The sequence below is a fragment of the Lampris incognitus genome, chromosome 3 (assembly GCF_029633865.1).
Source record: "Lampris incognitus isolate fLamInc1 chromosome 3, fLamInc1.hap2, whole genome shotgun sequence".
NCBI classification, from domain to species: Eukaryota; Metazoa; Chordata; class Actinopteri; order Lampriformes; family Lampridae; genus Lampris; species Lampris incognitus.
Window position 1 is genome coordinate 65,240,328 of NC_079213.1, and position 20,107 is coordinate 65,260,434.

The 20,107-nt window shown below is 47.2% G+C and overlaps 1 protein-coding gene across 1 annotated transcript in view; it reads right to left on the reverse strand.

Annotated features, from left to right (window-relative positions):
• Positions 1-20,107, reverse strand: part of tie1 (tyrosine kinase with immunoglobulin-like and EGF-like domains 1) — a 55,392-nt gene that overhangs the window by 19,901 nt on the left and 15,384 nt on the right. The window contains exons 6-10 of the mRNA XM_056276194.1: positions 19,415-19,555; positions 18,390-18,518; positions 7,237-7,382; positions 1,470-1,614; positions 190-348 (exon numbers count right to left, since the gene is read on the reverse strand). Of these exons, the coding sequence (XP_056132169.1) occupies positions 190-348; positions 1,470-1,614; positions 7,237-7,382; positions 18,390-18,518; positions 19,415-19,555 (720 nt within the window). The remainder of the gene's footprint in view (positions 1-189; positions 349-1,469; positions 1,615-7,236; positions 7,383-18,389; positions 18,519-19,414; positions 19,556-20,107) is intronic.

Here is a 20,107-nt window from a genome sequence, read left to right on the forward strand (position 1 = left end):
GCTCTCTTATTGTGTGCTCAAAAACAGTGGTCGATCGCTGACAGCTTTTGCTTTCACTGCAACCATGTGTTAAAATGAGCATCAAATTTCTCTGAAGAAGCACAAAAGCCAGATAAAAGTCCTCACGGTGGCATCTCCCTTCAATGTAAAATAAAATCAATCAGACTGTGTCCTTGGTTGCCTACATACCTATGATGGAGGACCACGAGTCTCCATTCTCCATTGGCTTGTAGAGGAGCTTGGTAGAGATAATGGGGCCATCTCCTCGGTAGGAGTCCACCGGCATTACCACCAGCTGCTTACTACTCTTCTTCAGCAGCTTAGGGGGAGTGCTTGGCACTGGCGGCTCTGAGGAGGCACAGGAAAGGATTTCATTCACATCGTAGATACCTGTGTTTTATATATATATTTGCTGCACCACTGAAAACCTTTCCCATCCTTAAGAGGGAAACTGTGGCTTTCACGCTGTAGTTTTTATTTTGTTGGTTTGTTTGTTGGGTGTTTTCAAATTTGCCTTATAAATAAATTGAATTGATTTGACAAATGCAGGATAGATGCAGGGTGTAGGGACTCCCAAAATGGCTTCTACTGTTTGGAGCAGTTGTACTCAATCATGTGCCATGAAAAGCCATGTGTATGTGGGTTTTCATCATTTGCAAGCTGACTTCACGAACTAGTCCGTTCCTGTCTGTTACAAGGTGTACTAATCAGCCTTCTCCTGGATTGCCACCTTGTCGTGGTGGAGAAGCTTGCGTGTACTAATGATCCCAAGAGATATGTCGCCCAGAGCTTGGCTCCTGGTAGGGTATCCCAAGGTGGATAGGTCAAGGTTCCAGATGAAGCGCGATCTCACAAAGACCTCAACGGCGGAACTGGTGGAAGATGTCTCCAGGTCACAACGGCAGTGACGGTGGATGAAGGCTGCAACAGAGGGTGGTTCCCAGTCGCCTTGGTTCTCCATGCCATTGGACTCTGGCCACCCCCTGCCAAGGACCGAGTGGTGGCTGCAGGCGCATTAGCCACTCCACGTAAAAAGTTGTCACGCGCAGGCGTCCTCCCGCAAGGATCCCCACAAAGCCCTAGAAGGACAGTCATACTCGACCCTGAGTGACTGCTGATGATAATGACTATTCAGTGAAATCAGCTGGTGTAGACTTGGGGTTGTAATGAAAACCTGCATACATGTGGCTCTCCATGGCACATGCTTGAGTACCTCTGGCAGAGACTGTCACATTCGGATTTTTGTGCATCAGTTTTGAGATAAGAGCTGAAAAAAAACCCCCACTTCTTTCACACGTAAAATAACACAATGTAAAATAAATTCTTATCTGTCATACATTAAAAGTAACTCATAGTATGCAGACGTAAGGACAGCATCATTTTGTGAACACACACACACACACACACACACACACACACACACACACACACACACACACACACACACACACACACACACACACACTGACCTTTCACAGTGAGGTTGAACTTGCAGGAGTCCTGGCCTCCATTGGTGGAGACCCTGCACTCCCACAGCCCTCCATGTTCTGCTTTCAGCTGGGGGATCTCAAATTGAGCTGTACTCTTATTAGAGTCCATGGTTGTCTGAGAGGCCTGAGAATAACACACATAATCAACAAAAGGCAGTGAAATGCGCTGTGGTTTTAACAGTACAATGCACCCATTGTAAAATTTGATCACCACCATAGTGGTTCCATTATGAATATTAGTTACAGAAAACAGTTTCAAAGAACTTGACAGTTCGCTTTACTTTGGCTACATATTGACTATCATGTTTATTTTAACGGGTAACAAATTCTGCTTCCCTCCTTTTTGAAGGACCAACATGCTATCCGATAGACATTGCTCAGTTTGAAGACATTAGACATGGCTGTCCTCAAACTGTCCACATTGTTTCTGATGACAGACCGAAACCCATAATTTTCCCTGAGAGCTTTCAGCTATTATAACAGCAAGGAAATGGGGCAGAAAGATAAACAAAGAAGGTGAACACTGGCAGACTCTGCTAGCTGCTGCATTCCCTGGTGCTACTCTTATCTGGTCAGCCCATTGTGTTGTTGACTTCCTCAACACTCACATATCCTTGTAAACATCACCCCCCCTCAAAAAAAAAAAGAAAAAAAAAGGAGCCCAGCCACCAACATCCCAGTGTATTTGGTTAATTTTTTCAGCTCTTATTTTGAACGGTTTGGAAAAATTAGCATCCTGTTTTTTGTTTTTTTTGGGATTTACCCCCTCTTTTCTTCCCAATTGTATCCGGCCAATTACCCCCACTCTTCTGAGCTATCCCAGGCGCTGCTCCACCCCCTCTGCCGATCCGGGGAGGGCTGCAGATTACCACGCGCCTCCTCTGATACATGTGGAGTCGCCAGCCGCTTCTTTTCACCTGATAATGAGGAGTTTCACCAGGGGAACGAAGCACGTGGGAGGATCACACTATTCCCCCTCCCCCCTGAACAGGCGCCCAGAGGAGGTGCTAGTGCAGCGACCAGGACACATACCCCCATCCGGCTTCCCAACTGCAGACACGGCTAATTGTGTCTGTAGGGACTCCCAAACAAGCTTGAGGTAACATGAGGATTCGAACCAGCGATCCCCGTGTTGGTAGGCAACGGAATAGACCGCCATGCTACCCAGACGCCCCGATTAACCTACTCTTGCAGCAGATACACTTACTTGCTTAGAGCAACGAACAATTAGTGAGCAGACAGGATTTCAATGTCTTGACTCTTGACACTTTAAGGGCCCACATGACTGTTAATGCAAACATTATTGGCTACTGCAGGGATAGAAGCAGACACCTCCACTAACAGGACGGTCTTTCTCACCAGCAGTCACCCCAAATGATCATAATTCAATGTCTTACCGCAGTGACTACAATCCAGCCTTAATGTAACTATGTATCTTATGCATCTATGTATATAAGCAGAATGTATGTACATACATATCTGTCTATCTATCTATCTGTCTATCTATCGATCGTGCTGTGAAAGAGTATTTGCCCTCTTCCTGATTTTCTTTATTTTCTCATCTTTGTCACATTGAATGGTTTCAGATCTTCATACAAAATGTAATATAAGGCAAAGAGAACCCAAGCAAACACAGAATACAGTTTTTAAATTATCATTTCATTTATCCATATCACCAATGTGAAAAAGTAATTGCCCCTCTGAACTTAATAACTGGTCGTGCTACCTTTAGCTGCAACAACTGCAACCAAATGCTTCCTAATTGGAGATCAGTCGTTCACATCGCTGTTGAGGAATTTTGGCCCACTCTTCTTTGCAGAATTGCTGTAATTCAGCGACATGGGGTTCAAGTCAGGACTTTGACTGGGCTACTCCAAAACCTTAATTTTGTTTCTTTTGGACAACTCTGAGGTGGCCTTATGCTTGTATTTTTGGATCCTTTTCCTGCTGTATAACCCAATTACGCTTCAACTTTAGATCACGAACTGATGACCGGGCATTCTCCTTCAGATTTTTCTGGTAGAGAGCAGAATTCATCGTTCCTTCAATGATGGTAAATCTTCCAGGCCATGAGGCAACAAAGCATCCCCATACCATCACACTACCACCACCATGTTTGACTGGTGGTATGATTTTCTTATTGTGAAATGCTCTGTTTGTTTTATGTCAGTCATAACGGGACCTGTGTCTTCCCAAAAGTTCCACTTTTGACTTGTCTGTCTATTGAACATTATCCCAAAAGGCTCGGGGGTCATCAATGTACTTTTTTTGCAAATGTGAGATGAGCACTAATTTTTCTCTTAGTTAGCAATGGTTTACACACTGCAACTGTCCCATGAATTCTGTTTTTGCCCAGTCTCTTTCTTATTTTCGAATCATGAACGATGACCTTAGCTGATGCTAAAAAGGCCTGCAGTTCTCTAGATGTTGTCCTGGGATTTTGGCAACTTTCTGGATGAGTTGTCACCGAGCCCTTGGAGAAATTTGGTAGGCTGGCCAAGCCTGGAAGATTCAACACTTTTCCAAGTGTTCTCCATTTGGAGACAATCTCACAGTGGTTTGCTGGAGTCCCAGAGCCTTAGAAATGGCTTTGTAGCAATTTCCAGAGGGCTATATCTCAACAACTTTTTTTCTCATCTCTTCCAGAATTACTTTTCATGTGCTGCTTGTTGAGACCCTCTAGCGTACTTCACATGGACGTAAGGTTCTATAGAAGTCATATTTAGATTCAACAGTGCTGGCAGTACTCAAGCCTGGGTGTGTCTGCTCTAATTGAACCCAGTGACTGATTATATTTGGTAAGTTGGTTGATTAATAATAATGACAACAACAACAACAATAATAATAATACATTTTTTCGTTAAGCAACTTCCACTGTCAAAGACGATCTCAAAGTGCTTGACAGTGCATTAAAACAATAAAACAGATGACAACAAAAACACTACATGGTTAAATTTTTTTTAAAATCTGAAAAAAAAAAGTGTTTTAAGGCCTGTTTTAAAAGAGGCAAGAGTCTGGGGAGCCCTTATAAGTGGGCCAGGAGGGTGTTCCTGAGACAGGTGGTGGAAGAGCAAAATGCCTGGTCTCCCATTGAGCAGAGCTTCGTTCTCGGTGTGGGGAGCAGCAACCTGCTGCCAGACCGTAGATTGCAGGAGGGATTGTGGGGGGTGAACAGTTCTTTGAGGTTTGGAGGTGCGTTGCCCCGGATGCATTTGAAGGTTAAAATAATGTTTTTGAAGGTGATTCTGTGGAAGATGGGAAGCCAGTGCAGGGGAGCCAGGATGAGGGTGACGGGGTGGTGTTTCTGCTCTCTCATCAGGATCCTGGCTGGCACAGGGCCATGGACGGGAGGGGACAGGTTAGTGCTTCTGAAGAAGGAGGACTTGATGTTGCTGATTTTTGTGTTGACAAAGTCCATGAAGTTATTGCACTGCTTCTCAGTGGAGTCAATGGGAGAGTGAGATTGAGGCTTGAAAAGGTGGTTTATTGTGGAAAACGTGTTTAGAGTTTCTGGGATTTTTATTCATGAGGTTGGAGTAAAATAGTGACAGATCCTCTTTTAGAGCAATGGAGTAGGCCCTTTGGTGGTTGCGGAAGGTGAGTTTATGGATATTGAGCTCCAAGGTTCTTAAACGATGCTCCAGTCTATGCCCAGCAGATTTTAATTTCCTGAGTTCTGGGGAGAACCAGGGGGCAGAGCAAGAGAATGTCACCACTCATGTTTTGAAAGGGGTATCGAGGTTGAAGATATCACTCAGGAGTTGTTATAGAAGGATACGGACTTGTCAGTGGAGGGAGGATAGAGAAATCTGCAGACAGGCTGACTAGGCTGATGTTTTTTGGCTATGGAAACACATAGTGCGCTTGAATTTAGTTGGGGGGGGGGTCAGATCTTTTGAGACCACCTTGTGGTCAGAGACAGCAAGGTACTTGACCTGAAGGTTGCTGATGGGGGCAGAGTCTTTGACGACCAGGTCCAACATGTGCCCTCAGTGGTGTGTTGGGCCATTGACAAGTTGCTTATGGTCCAGACACTCAAACAGACTCAGTAACTCAGCAACAAAATAGCCTGAGGGGGAGCTGATGTGGAGGTTAAAGTCCCCAAGGATCACAATTTTGGCTGAGGTGGAGCAGAATGAGATGAGAAGATCAGATAATTCAGGGATGAATGATGGATTAGGCTTGGAGCAGCGGCAGACAAGAAGAATAGTCATGGAGTATTGGGGTATGCATTTTACGGCAAGACATTCAAAAGAGGACAGATTGGGAAGTGGGACATTTTTAGCTCAGTTTTGTGTAAAATTGCTAAGTCACCACCATGTCTATTTGCGCAGGCTTTTTCAATATAACTGTAGCTAGGTGGGTGTGTCTCATTTAAGCTTGAGTAAACCCAAGGCTGATGCCAGGTTCTGGTAAAGCACATAATGTCAAGACTTTTGTCCAAGATGTGGTATTGAAGCAGGAGGGATTTGTTGGAGAGAGACCATGTGTTGAGAAGTTTCATGCTGATAGGCAGTGGAGCTTTTGATGGAGTCAGGTCTGTAGCAAGTCTCTGTATAGGTTGTAGTGCTCCAAAATCCATTCCACGTTTTCGGTCTTGCATGCTGCATGGTCTCGTGGTGTTACTTACGATGATGGCGTATAGTGTTGTTGTGGTTCCAGCAATCAGGTTAACACCCTGATTGTAGTGCAAGATGCTGAGCTCACAACAGCTGGTTAGGACTTCCTTTGTAGGCCAAATGTGACAGCTCTGATGGCACACAGAAGCTGTGTGCATGAATAGGCCATTGCCATGAGAACTGATAAAAAGGTGAAAACACAGAAACTTAACATACATGGTCCGAAATCTGAGCTAGTGTTGCTGGGTACCAGGCAAGAAGACTAGCTAACGCTGGCTGTGGGGAAGCAACAGTTTGAGAGGCATTGGATAACACTGCAGAAAAAGTCCAAAAAAAAGGGGAATGATATACGTTGGAGACTAGATGTGAAAGGGGGAATGAGGTGCTGCTATCCACAGACAAGGCTCAAACAGTGACAGGTAGGCAGTATGCTACTGTGGTCAAAATCAACCGGTGAATCAGGAAAATGGGAAAAACAGTTCATGTATATAACGAATATATGACAAAAATGCGATTAAAAACCATATGAAAAATGTCCAAGCAACAAGCACAGTTGTTTGTTAGGATTCCTGGAGAGGCACAGCAGCCACTGTGCATCAGTGCCCCCTTGTTCCATCAAAACAATCTACAATCTACTGAGGTTGTGAAACGACTGATTAAGCACTCAACGACTGATTGAGTAACTAAGGGGGCAATTACATTTTTACACAGGGTCAGTTGGTGTTGGATAACTTTTTTCCTTAAATAAATAAAATTATTTAAAAATGGAATTTTGTGTTTACTTGGGTTCTCTTCATCCCATATTACATTTTATATGAAGATCTGAAACAATCAAGTGGGACAAATGTGCAAAATTGGAGGAAATCAGGGATGGGGCAAGTACTTTTTTCACAGCACTGTATCTTCCTAACCATCTCTCATTTAATACTACTTCTATTACCACAATACACCAGCACTCATTCTAATACCACGACCAATAATAATAATGAGAAAAATAAAGATAACACTCATAATAATTAGACTCATAATGACAATAAGAAGGTAACAATGATAAACAAGAAAATATATCTATTTAGCTATTATCATTAATATGCAGATCAGTTGGAAGTCACTTCTCAACCACATACCTTGAGTACAGTGCTGTCCAGCTTGCGCAGCTCAATACTGGTGTGACTGGGCAGGGGGTTGCCTGTGGCTGAACACAAGATGCGGGGGCTGGAGTTCAGGTTCCACTCCAAACTACTGGGCATGTCCAGGATCTGGGGTGCCCGATCTGAGTACAGAGAGAGATGGATGGTACATGATATGAAAGGGGCCATGTAGGAATTGAAAAGAATTATGATAGAAATGAAATAGCATCAGGGAGAATGCAGTGGAGAAAAACCGATGGCCAGAAGATTATACTGTATTACCAGTGGTTCTCCAAAAACCAGCAGTACCGCCAGTACTGCTGGTTTTCTATTCTGCCTATCTATCTAGGTAGTTAACTACATTTGCTCCAAGTGTAAAACCTCTCTGATTAGAGAGGCTGGTAAAAAGGTACGCCACAGGGGCATCTGGGTAGTGTAGCGGTCTATTCCATTGCCTACCAACACGGGGATCGCCTGTTCGCATCTCTGTGTTACTTCCGGCTTGGTCGGGGGTCCCTACAGACACAATTGGCTATGTCTGCGGGTGGGTATGTGTCCTGGTTGTTGCACTAGCGCCTCCTCTGGTCGGTCGAGGTGCTTGTTCAGGGGGGAGGGGAAACTGGGGGTAATAGCGTGATCCTCTCACACGCTACGTTTCCCTGGTGAAACTCCTCACTGTCAGGTGAAAAGAAGCGGCTGGCGACTCCACTTGTATCGGAGGAGGCACGTGGTAGTCTGCAGCCCTCCCCGGATGGGCAGAGGGTGTGGATCAGCGACTGGGGCGGCTCAGAAGAGTGGGGTAATTGGCCGAATACAATCGGAGAGAAAAAGGGGTAAAAATCTATTCCGTTACATTTCAAATTTCTATGTTATTTGACTTAGAAAATGGAGCTTTATTCTCTTATGTTATGATCCGCTACTGATGTGGGAAGATGGCTGCGCGATATTGTATTTGCGGCAGCCTCACCAAGTACCGTCCATGCAGTGTCTTTGTCCACGTCTGTGTCTAAGTTTTGTCTTCGTTTGATGACTGGGAGAGCTGGCGCTGGATCGGCTGGGAGAGTGGGGCAGGCTAAGCTAACTGCTAGCCCATGCAGACCGGCAGTTCCGATAACACCGAGGGCGGTCTGGCGACGGCCTCACCTGGCATTGACTGTGGTGTTTTGATGTCGTCATGAGGAGTGCGGGAGGTGTGTCGAGGGTGTCTGGCTGGGAGAGCTGGCACTGGATCGGCTGGGAGAGCTTGGTCTGCTCGTCCGGTGGGCCCGGGGACCACGGCCCCTGTCTGGAGCTGTGCCCGAGGAGGAAACGCCGAGGGCGGTCTGACAGGACGCAGAAGTGGGGCGGGCTAAGCTAACTGCTAGCTCATGCAGACATTCATCTTGGCTGCGGTCGTTCCCTTGGACAGTGATTATTTTATTTAGTTTGGATATGTGTTGATGTGGTTTTTGGATGTGTTTTTGTCTTTGTGTTGTACTGCTGTGGGCTGGGGGAAACGGCATTTCATTTCATTTCATGTACGCAAGTGCATGATGTGAAATGACAAATAAAGTGTTCTTGATTCCTGACACTCCCCCCCATTTTTCTCCCCCATTGGAATTAGCCAATTACCCCTCTCTTACCCACATCCCGCTTCCCACCCACAGACACGGCCAATTGTGTCTGTAGGGACACCCGACCAAGCTGGAGGTAACACAGGGATTCGAACCAGAGAGCCCCGTGTTGGTAGGCAACGGAATAGATCACTATGCTACCCGGACGCCCGTTCCTGATTCCTGATTCTACAAGTGATGTCATTGTAGCACCTGAAGTCACATACCCAGGTGTTGTACGCATAAAGTAGGTGTTGAACACTGGTTCTGACTGCATCCTGTTTACCCAACACCACCAATCAATGTTTTTTTTAGCTTCATGTAACGGGGGCAGTCCTATGCTGTTCTGTGCTGGTCAGCCTGCTGCATGCCCGTCACTCTCATCATTAGCTCTGCGTTGTGTTCTAGTTGGGTGGGGCCCCAGGTGTTGTGGGGGGCCCTCAGTCTCTCATCATCATCATCATCATCATGATCAAGGAAGGAGCGGGGACACACAGGACTCTATTTGGCCCACCTTGCCATTTATTTTGGTTTCAAACCCTTCGACAACCGTCCAGTCCTCCAGCGGGAGCGGTGTTTCTTACGGACGTGGGGGTCGAAGTTCAACCACTGCCCGGACTCCACTCGTGTGCGTTAGAAGTAGAAACCGTCCACGGGACTCCGATGTAAGAAAGGATAAACAAGCATTTTATCCCACAGCTTGCAGTATCTTCTTACAGGGATACTCAAGGTTACGTTCTCCTCAACCAGCAAAACTGTCCCACGGTAAGAAACACGTGTCGCTCGGCTCGATTGCTGCTTGAGACTCCTCCCACAAAACAAAAATGGCCTCTCCCGCGTTCCCTCTTCCGTGTACCCACAAGACCTCTCTCTTAAAGCGACAGTACACGTATATGACGGTCGTTGGAAAACATACATAAAAGTAAATAATGGCATAAAATAAAATGTAGTAAACACAAATAACAGCACACAGACAGGATTTGGTGATATTTCATACTCAAACAAAATAAAATAAAAACATTAATTTTAACCTGGTTACATTCACCCCTCCTGAAATTCACCAACATCCTGACAGCAGGATAAAAAGAGAAAGAGGAAAGGAAAAGCCCATCACTGACTACTGGCACAAGTGAAAAGAAGGACCTAGTCCTCCAGTCAACTTAGGAGCTACCTCGGTTACGAGGTTCAGAAAATAATGAGGTTGATCAAGTCTCAGTATTCCCCTAGATCAATGTGACGCCTGATACGCCACACCATGCACTTGGCCCAAAACAACCCTGTCTGATAGACACCTAATAACTCACATTAAACTAGTTTGAATGACTCCAACCTCCATCAAAGTTCAAACCCTCACACTCCGTAGAAATGGCATCTGAGTCATAGATTCTATTAACCTGTTCACTGACCTCACCACCCTCCCTGTGCGTGTCCTAACCCGACCATCGCTCTCTACTTGTGTGCGTGAGACAGTGCGAGCTGCAACATCTGTATCGAGTGAGTGTGGTGCTTCTGTGCGAATCAGTGTGAGATATAACACCAACATCGAGTGAGTGTGATGCCTCTATGTGTGGTGCATGTGTGTTGTGTGGTGCGTGTGTGTTGGGTGGAGTCTGAGCAGTGGCCCCCACAGGACTGACTACCAGACTAGACGGAATGAACTCTTCCGCTTCTGCCCACTCAGATCTAGGCGAGTCTCCAAGTGATGAGACTGCTAGCCCCACTGCATCCCCTGAGACCGTCAGGCCATCTGCACTGTCCTCCTCATCGGACTCTGCGCAGTCAAGCAACTGACTGGTTGTACTGGACTCCTCACCCTGATCTAACTCAGGAAGGGGCAAGAAGTTGACCTCCAACAAACGGTTCCTGTGCACCACTCTGGTGTGCCCCTCTGCATTCTGAATCTTGTAGACGTGGATATTGGGGTTGACACCGACAACCGTGTACACTCCGTTCTCCCATTTGTCAGCCAACTTTCTCTTCCCTCGCTCACTCTGGTTCGCAACCAAAACACGATCCCCGACAGACAGGACAGTGCCCTTGGCATGTCTGTTGTACTGTCGCGCCTGATGCTGCTGCTCAGCCGTGGAGTGCTTCTGAGCGATCTCCATTGCACTCCTTAGACAGGAAAGCAGAGACTGAGCATAAGAGTCATAGTCAACAACGTGAGGATCATGCAAAACCTGCCTGAACATAACATCCACCGGCAGTCTTGGGACACGCCCATACATCAGGAAGAAAGGTGCATAACCCGTGGTCTCGTGAACAGTGGCATTGTACGCGAGCGTGAGAGAATGGATCTGCTGAGGCCACTGTTGCTTCTGCTGAAGCGGAAGGGAACGGAGCATATTCCCCATCGTGCGATTAAAACGCTCTGTCCCGCCATTACCCATAGGATGGTAGGCCGTCGTGTGGGACTTCGCTACACCCGCCAACTTGAGAAGCTCTGCAATCAGGTTGCTCTCAAAGTTTGTGCCCTGGTCAGAATGTATTCTTTCCGGAAACCCGTAAACACAGAATACATGATCCCAGAGTTTCTTGGCGACCTGCTTCGCTGTCTGATTGGTGCAGGGGAACGCGTGAGCAAGCTTAGTGAAGTGGTCAGTAACCACTAAGACATCGACTGACCGCTGCTTACTGTCCTCAGCGGACCAGAAATCCATACACAAAAGCTGCATCGGTGCGGAAGTTTTAATGCTCTCCAGGGGCGCGCAAGCAGCTGGCTCTGGGGTCTTCCCAAACACACATCTCCGACAGCATCTGACATATGCTCTGATATCCCTCTCCATATCAGGCCAATAAAAACGCTGCCTTGCAAGAGAGAGAGTACGGTCCTGGCCCTGATGACCAGCGTGATCGTGGATGCCAGACAGTGCCTTGTCTTTCAGACTCAGAGGTAAAACATACTGAGACCTCCTCTGCTTGGACACTGGGTCCTTTGTCACCCTGTACAAGACACCATCATTGAATTCCAACTTCTCCCACTGTTTCAACAGCCTGAGGACCTTCTGGTCAGCACCATGCCTCTCACGCCTCGATGGCCGCTTCCGAACAGCGACAAAGGGCAACACCTTGGAGATGCAGGGGTCCTGCTCCTGACTCAACCTGAGCTCCTCGGTGGATAACATTGGCAGTGTATCCTGACCACCCGACAGATGCTGAACGTGCTGGACCAAACTGAGTGCTGTGAATACTGATGCATCAGGCCAGTCACATTTGGCTTGACAAAAAGCCCTGACCTCAGCTGCATCACAAGCAAACCCAGATCGCGCACTACTCAGTGTTTGGGACTGGCAACTGAGTCTGAAAACATCCTGCACAGAGTCCCCCTCAACCCCGTCGGCTTCCTGAACAAGGGCCGGGTAGGGCTCCCTAAGTAGCCTCTGACTGACGGGCTTGGAAAAAGGGTCGCGACTCAATGCATCCGCCACCACGTTTTTCTTCCCTGGCAGGTGTTTGAGATCGAAGGTGTAAGACGCCAACTTAGACACCTAGCGGATCTCACACGCGTCAAGCTTCGGCTTCGTTAGGAGATAAGTCAGCGGATTATTATCTGTCCAAACGGTGAAGCTTTGACCCTTCAGCCAGTGGCTGAACTTTTCACAAACACTCCACTTCAGCGCCATGAACTCCAGTCTATGAGCTGGATACTTCCGCTGTGAGGCACTGAGGGACTTGCTTGCAAAACCAACAGGTCTGGCCTTGGACTCTCCTCGGGGCACTTGAGACAGCACCGCGCTGAGTCCGTCCAAAGACGCATCGACCGACAAAATGAAAGGCACCTCAAAGTCTGGATGGGCAAGCACCACACACTCCAGTAACATCGTCTTCAACAGATCAAATGCTTCCCCACATTCCACCGTCCAGTCTGCGGAGGTAAGCTTACGGAAGCTGCCATGGGGCTTCCTATCCTTAGCCGACCTCCCCCTCCTCTTTTGTCCAGCTGTAAGGGCGAACAGGGGCTTAGCCACGGAGGAGCAGTTCGGGAGGAAATGCTGGTAGTAAAATACCATACCAAGGAAAGATTTGATCCTACGAACAGAAGGCGTGCACCCATCACCTTCCATGAGATCCTGCACTGTCATGTTGGAGATGACCTCTACTTTGGAGGGATCGACAGACACACCTCTGCCATCAACCACGTGGCCCAAAAACCGCACCCGCTTCTGCAGCAGATGACACTTCTTCGGAGCCAGTTTCAAGTTGTTCTCCCTCAACCTCTGAAACACAGTGCGGAGCCTCGACAGAGCCTCAACCTCTGACGGCGCGAAGACAAGAAGATCATCAAGATAGCACAAAAGCTTCGTGAAGTTCAGATCCCCAAAGATCCCAATCATCATTCTCATGAAGGCTGCAGGGCTATTACAAAGGCCCTGTGGCATGCGATTGTATTCATGCAACCCAAGGGGAGTCGTGAAAGCAGTGTACTTCTTGTCATCTTCATGCATTGGGATGTTGAAGAAGCCAGAGGTGAGGTCCATCGTACTAAAGAGGCAGTTACCACCCAGCGCGGCAAGACAGTCCGACTGGTGTGGCAAGGGATGAGCGTCTTTCAAGGTCCGAGCATTCAGCCATCTGAAATCAGTGCAGATCCGAAGCCCGCCATCCTTCTTCCATACCATAACCAGCGGTGAAGCGTATGCGCTCGAGGACTTCCGGATAATCCCTTTCTCCTCCATATCAGTGAGAACCTGTCTCAACTTCTGATAGTGGGCTGGGGGAACCCTCCTGTAGGGCAAGCGAAAGGGGCGCTCATCCACCAGATGGATGCGATGTGTGTATCCTGTGACCTCGCCACAGTCCAGAGAGTCCCTGGAGAAGATGTCATGGTACTCGGTGAGCAGCTGAGTGAGCTGGGACTTGCATGCCTCACTAACCTGACAGGAGCTGAGGTCAATGTCACTGAGTCCGAGCTCTGACAAACTCCTAGCCGGCTGGACAGGGGGACAGGCACTATCTGTGGCGTTGGACTCATGCCTCCCTGCAACTGATTGCAGTCCCTGGAAAACATTAAAGTCCTCAATCGCCAAGCATGGAAACACATCAGCCAACTTGCAGTTCCTTTTCAGTGTGATGGCTTTGTCAGATGGATTGACAACAGTCATGGGTACCCACCTATCACCCCAGAGCGGTGTGACAAGTCGACCTACGAGGACACTGCGTGGCATGGCCTTGGAGTCTGTCGGCTCCACAACAACAGTGCTTCCAGCTGACATAGGCACCTTAGCAGGAAGTCTGCCCCAGACTAAGTGCTCGTGCCTCAGTAAGAGTGTCACGGCCTGGGTGAGCTTAACAGTACCTATCTTCTCAGGAACTGCACCACCCCTCCAGCGCTCTACATTCGTGAACATGGACAAGAACTGTTCAACGTCAGGACTAGACGGATGTTCCTGTCTGGACGCGATGTCCCAGTACTCAGTACCACTCTTGAGTACATGGGCCACATGTTTAATGACGTTTGTGCCGACTATCAGATCATCATGCTGACCGGGCACGACCAGAGTGGGTATGACAAAGGAAACACCATAAAGCTGCATGTTGAGGTCATAAAAACCATCAGGCCTAGTCTCCAGACCACCGCAGCCAATCAAGACAATGTTCTCTTCAGGCTGCTGCTTCTCAGGTAAAACACCCCCAGAGCGGAGCTTCTCTACTGCATTTTCACTGATACTGCATGACATAGAGCCAGTATCCAACATGCCATTAAGCTGCACACTCTGGTTGATAAGAACAGGAGCATAGAACAAGTCACTGAAAGCCGGAATCCTCTGTGTCGCCTGAATGACCATACGCGAACCCTGAGGTGCTTTGGCACACTTGTCTTCATACAAGTGAGCCAGGTCGGAGACATCAGTGAGGGATACATCTACATTACCCACACCATCCCTCTCTAGGTGTGGGTTTAGTAGTTTAACGGACGAGACTGACGACCAGCTCTTCCACCAGGCTGAGAACGGAGCTGGTTGGGCGGCTGAGGGTGAGGACAGTCCCTCTTCCAATGACCAGGAGACAAACAGTTTATACATCGGTTCTCCCGGCTGCAGTGGGAAAATGTGGAGTGATCCAGAGACTTACAAACCCTGCACAACCGCTGCGGTGCGTCTGGCACCCGCCCTGCGGCGCTAGCTGGCGGTTGAGTCCGCGTCGGTGTCTGGACCGCAGCGCTAACTGGAACCTGAGTCTGCATTGTGACCAAACGGTCTAGCAAGCTCACCAAACTCCTCATATAGTCATCACCGCCAAAGACAGGTGCGGGAGACGGTGTAGGACACCTTGCACAAAATGATGTAGATGACGCATGAGCCGGGACGGGAGATGGCACCACCGGCACGGTCGTGTTCAAGTCGGGAGCCACGTCGACTACAGGGACATGAACCTGTGAATGGAACCTACGCTCTACCGCGCCTGCTTCACGTTGTCCACCTGCAGCAACACGGTACTTCCTCTCCAGCATGTGCTCATCAAGCCTCTCTTGGATCTCGCTAGCAGACCATTTCCCTGCGGACTTGAACATAAAAACATTGGCAAGAGACTGATCTGGACAGTGTTTGATAAACATCATGCTTACCTCATGGCTTGGCTCTTCAATACTACGGCCTTGCCGCTTCAAGCATTCGTCAGCCACCTCCACTGTCTTATTAAGCCTAATCCAATACTCCATAGCGTCCTCACCTGGCTTGGGCAGTGTACTGTAAAAGTCCGCCAGGGGCATGCTCGAGTATGTGAAGTCACTAAAGTGTTGCTTCAGTACATCAAAAATAATGTGGGGGTTCGCTATGTGGTCGACAGATGTGTTGCGCAGCTTTATCCTCACCACGTCCCTTGCTTTCCCCATAAGCTTAGCTAGAATCTCATGTGACTGCTCACTAACTGGAATGGCTCGCTTCCTCAAATACAAAGTCATAAGGCTCTCCCACTCATGAACTGTAATCTTATCAGAGCTGTCGTCCCTGAAAATAGGAGGCTCCCTGGCGTCTGTCTGCATTACTACTCTAACACTAGGCACTGTCTCCGAACACTGTTCAGCAGACCTAGCACTGTCTGTGTGTGTGTTTCTAAGCATTTGTGTTTCCTGCAGCTTAGCAGTGATTGACTCTCCTATCTTCTCTGCTAACCGAGTAATGAGCATGGCTAACTCACCCACTGGCTGCTCGCTGTTACCCAGCACAGCCCCTTCGCTGATACCTGGCCTGGCCCGTTCTACGTAGCGTGTGGAGGTGAACTGAGGAGTGCCACATGTGGTCGGGTCTCTAGGTCCTGGTGCTCTGGTGTCTGGTTCCCCGCCCTCTAAGAGCTGCCCGAATCTCCTACCTACACCTAGCCGTAAACCCCCACCCACATCTAACTGGTACCCCCTCTCCATAGCACACTGGCGATCCAAAAGATCCTGATCAGCAATGTTACCCCCACCTACGTACGAACCACCCTCTGCCATGTTCCTACCTCTAACACTCAGATAAAATAAAAAATAAAATAAAAAAGTGAAAAGCTCAATTCATTTAAATAATTGAATCTAGAAATCACTAAGAGATTGAAACAATCACACACAATCAACAAATTCACCAATAGATTAATCACATATGCACATATCCAGTAGTTTAGATCAATAGATTATTCACACGAGTCCTTCAATCACATCAACATTAACCTTTTTTTCCTTTTTTTTCGTGTGTTTTTCTTCCTTCAGTATATACAAATGTCCTGTTCACAAGCCCAGTCCATGGTAACCACAGCTATGACTGTCCAGTGTCCACACAGCTCAACTCCAGTCCACTGTAGCATGAGTGTACAGTCTGTAGAAATACCTGAGGACGTCGGGGGCTTGATGACGACAGCAGCCTCCCGCGGCGAGCAACTGATGTCACTCTCAGAATCCAGGAGGGTCACGGCACCAATGTAACGGGGGCAGTCCTATGCTGTTCTGTGCTGGTCAGCCTGCTGCAAGCCCGTCACTCTCATCATTAGCTCTGCGTTGTGTTCTAGTTGGGTGGGGCCCCAGGTGTTGTGGGGGGCCCTCAGTCTCTCATCATCATCATCATGATCAAGGAAGGAGCGGGGACACACAGGACTCTATTTGGCCCACCTTGCCATTTATTTTGGTTTCAAACCCTTCGACAACCGTCCAGTCCTCCAGCGGGAGCGGTGTTTCTTACGGACGTGGGGGTCGAAGTTCAACCACTGCCCGGACTCCACTCGTGTGCGTTAGAAGTAGAAACCGTCCACGGGACTCCGATGTAATAAAGGATAAACAAGTATTTTATCCCACAGCTTGCAGTATCTTCTTACAGGGATACTCAAGGTTACGTTCTCCTCAACCAGCAAAACTGTCCCACGGTAAGAAACACGTGTCGCTCGGCTCGATTGCTGCTTGAGACTCCTCCCACAAAACAAAAATGGCCTCTCCCGCGTTCCCTCTTCCGTGTACCCACAAGACTTCTCTCTTAAAGCGACAGTACACGTATATGACGGTCGTTGGAAAACATACATAAAAGTAAATAATGACATAAAATAAAATGTAGTAAACACAAATAACAGCACACAGACAGGATTTGGTGATATTTCATACTCAAACAAAATAAAATAAAAACATTAATTTTAACCTGGTTACATTCACAGCTATGGAAGCTGGCTTCTAAAAAAAACAACTATGATGTTGAGACTCAAGTGGCCATATTGATTAATGCAGCCTGAGAGTATTTGAACATAGCACCTTCCAGAACCTCTCGGGGTTTAGAGTCACATTAAGTACATTTTATGTATGTATTTCAACCCAATCACAAATAAAGGAACAATGGAACTGATTCAGATTGCCCCATCTTATTCAAGTAAACCATCATTGACTGGAACAACAGGTGAATGTAATTAACTACCTGGCAAAATAGAAAACAAGCATGAAACCGCCCAGACCCACGGCACAACTGTACTTCATGTATTGGTGCAGCAAGGCAGTGTTCAATGAGAAAGGGGGCAACAGCAGACGTCCCTCTCAGGTCATCCGTGAGTGAGTGAGTGAGCACAATTTGCCACGCATAGCCGATGGCGGCGGTTTCGGTTGCATGCACGTCATTTCTACTAAACATCCCTCCCAAATCATACACGAGTGAGTGAGTGAGTGACCACAATTTGTCACACATAGCCCACAGCTGCAGTTGCATGCTTGCTGTGGGAAAAAGCATCACTGCTGGTACCTGAAGACCGGATTGAGAAACACTGCAATTCAATTTGTTTACAGTACTACGTATTTCAGAACTGGGTCATCAGTATTGTAGTTAGCTGAGACACAGATAATGCAGAGGGAGGTGAAAAGAAGAGAAAACGGATGATAATGGCTCTCACGTTGCAATCATCGTCATACTGGAGTTGGCACAGAATGATAATGACAAAAGGAATGGTCGTAATAAAGCTGTGATGTGGCAATGTAGAGGAGAGGAGACGGAGGGAGAGGAAATAGAGGAAGTGATGGAGGAACAGGAAATTACGAGAAGAAAAATGAAACAAACAGGAAGAAGTAGATGACAAAGACAAGCAGAACAAGGACGGTGCGACTGTGACCATATCTACCTGACTTCTCACAGTGCTGTCCCCTCCATCCTGTGGGACAATGGCATCCACTGAAGCGATTGCAAACGCCGCCATTCTTACACTTACAGCTCAGCCTGCAGTCCGGCCCATACATGTCATTAAGGCAGGCTGAGAACAGAAAATAGAGTGGTATTGAAGGTCACGAAAGGTGAATAATGCCTTGCTATATATAAGCATGCTGCTGACCCAAACATCACTAATGTCCTTCATCTTAAAGCTACTATGAGGAGTTTTGGATTTTTGTTGGCGATACGCATCCCTGTGGACAAAAGCGGTACTGTTTCACAGAAGAACTTCCACTTCATTTTGCAGAGGCATTGCCTCTTTTCACCGTCTCGTAGCTTGTGCATTTGTTTTGAAGAGAAAAGTGATAGATGTAGTAATGTTTTAGAAAAACAGCTGTGCGCACGATACGCAGCATTGAGGTAATGCATCTCTTAATTGTGGCTATGTATCCCATCTGTGAGCCGTAAATCACTTCATCAGATTTCATGGGAAATCTGGCCTGGAGACAAGCATTTAGAATCATTCTAAAACAAAATCTAATTTTCTTGTTGATGGTCTCATTTACTTATGTCGATCATATAGAAGCATCAAACCTAAATTGAGACCGATGAATCAGTGAAAAAGTTCTCATAGCAGCTTTAATTAGTGCAAAACGCCATCAATGTGATTTTTTTTGTATTTTCTACACCTTTATTAGATAGTGGTAGTGGAGGCAGAGAGGAATTGGGGAGAGATAGAGGGGTAAGGCATGTAACAAAGGTCACCGGCTGGATTCGCACCAGCAACGGCTGCAACCACATGGCCATGTGGTATGTGCTCTAACCATTCGGCTATAGAGCGGTACCCGTATCACCAACCCAAGTTCTGCAGTGATGCAAATATTCAAAATAATATCCCACAAAACTGACAGAAGTATAGAGACAGCCCTATACATACATACAGAGTTATAATTCAAAAGCATATCAAGCATAGACTTAATTAATACATGAATGTCTCACCAGACTCACAACGACTCCCAAACCAGCCACTGGCACAGGAGCACCCATAAGGGTCTGGTAAGCAGAACTGCATCCTCTTACAGTCCAGCTGTGAACCACATGACTCCTGACAGTTGCGGCCAAACATTCCCTCTCTGCAGGCTGGAAACAATCAGAGAAAGAGAGGTTTAGAGAACCATTTATATTATTCAATTTTGGAGAGTGTGCTTGGTCATGCCTCAACCCACCAGTCGAGCAAATTACTGATTTGTTCCCAAATTTATTGCAATGTATGACTGAAAGAACTGCATACGATTTAGGAAATAATATGTGTGTGAAAGGTAACAATAACTGACACAGTGAGATAAAGGAAGATACAGAGGCAGTACACACAGACACGTTCATGTGCAGTCACATTCGCAAACATATACACACACAAAAACACGCACATGCATAATAAATAGTAAAGGGTATAACAATTACAAAGGACAAGAAGATAAATGAAAAGAAGATAAACTGACAGACAGACGGACAGACAGACAGAAAGACGGACAGACACAGGCAGGCAGACAGACAGACAGACAGACAGACAGACAGACAGGCAGGCAGGCAGGCACGCAGGCAGGCAGACAAACAGAAGACTGGGTGGTAAAATACATTCATTCAAAATGGGCACATCCATACCAAGACCTTTGTGGAACACACACATAGACA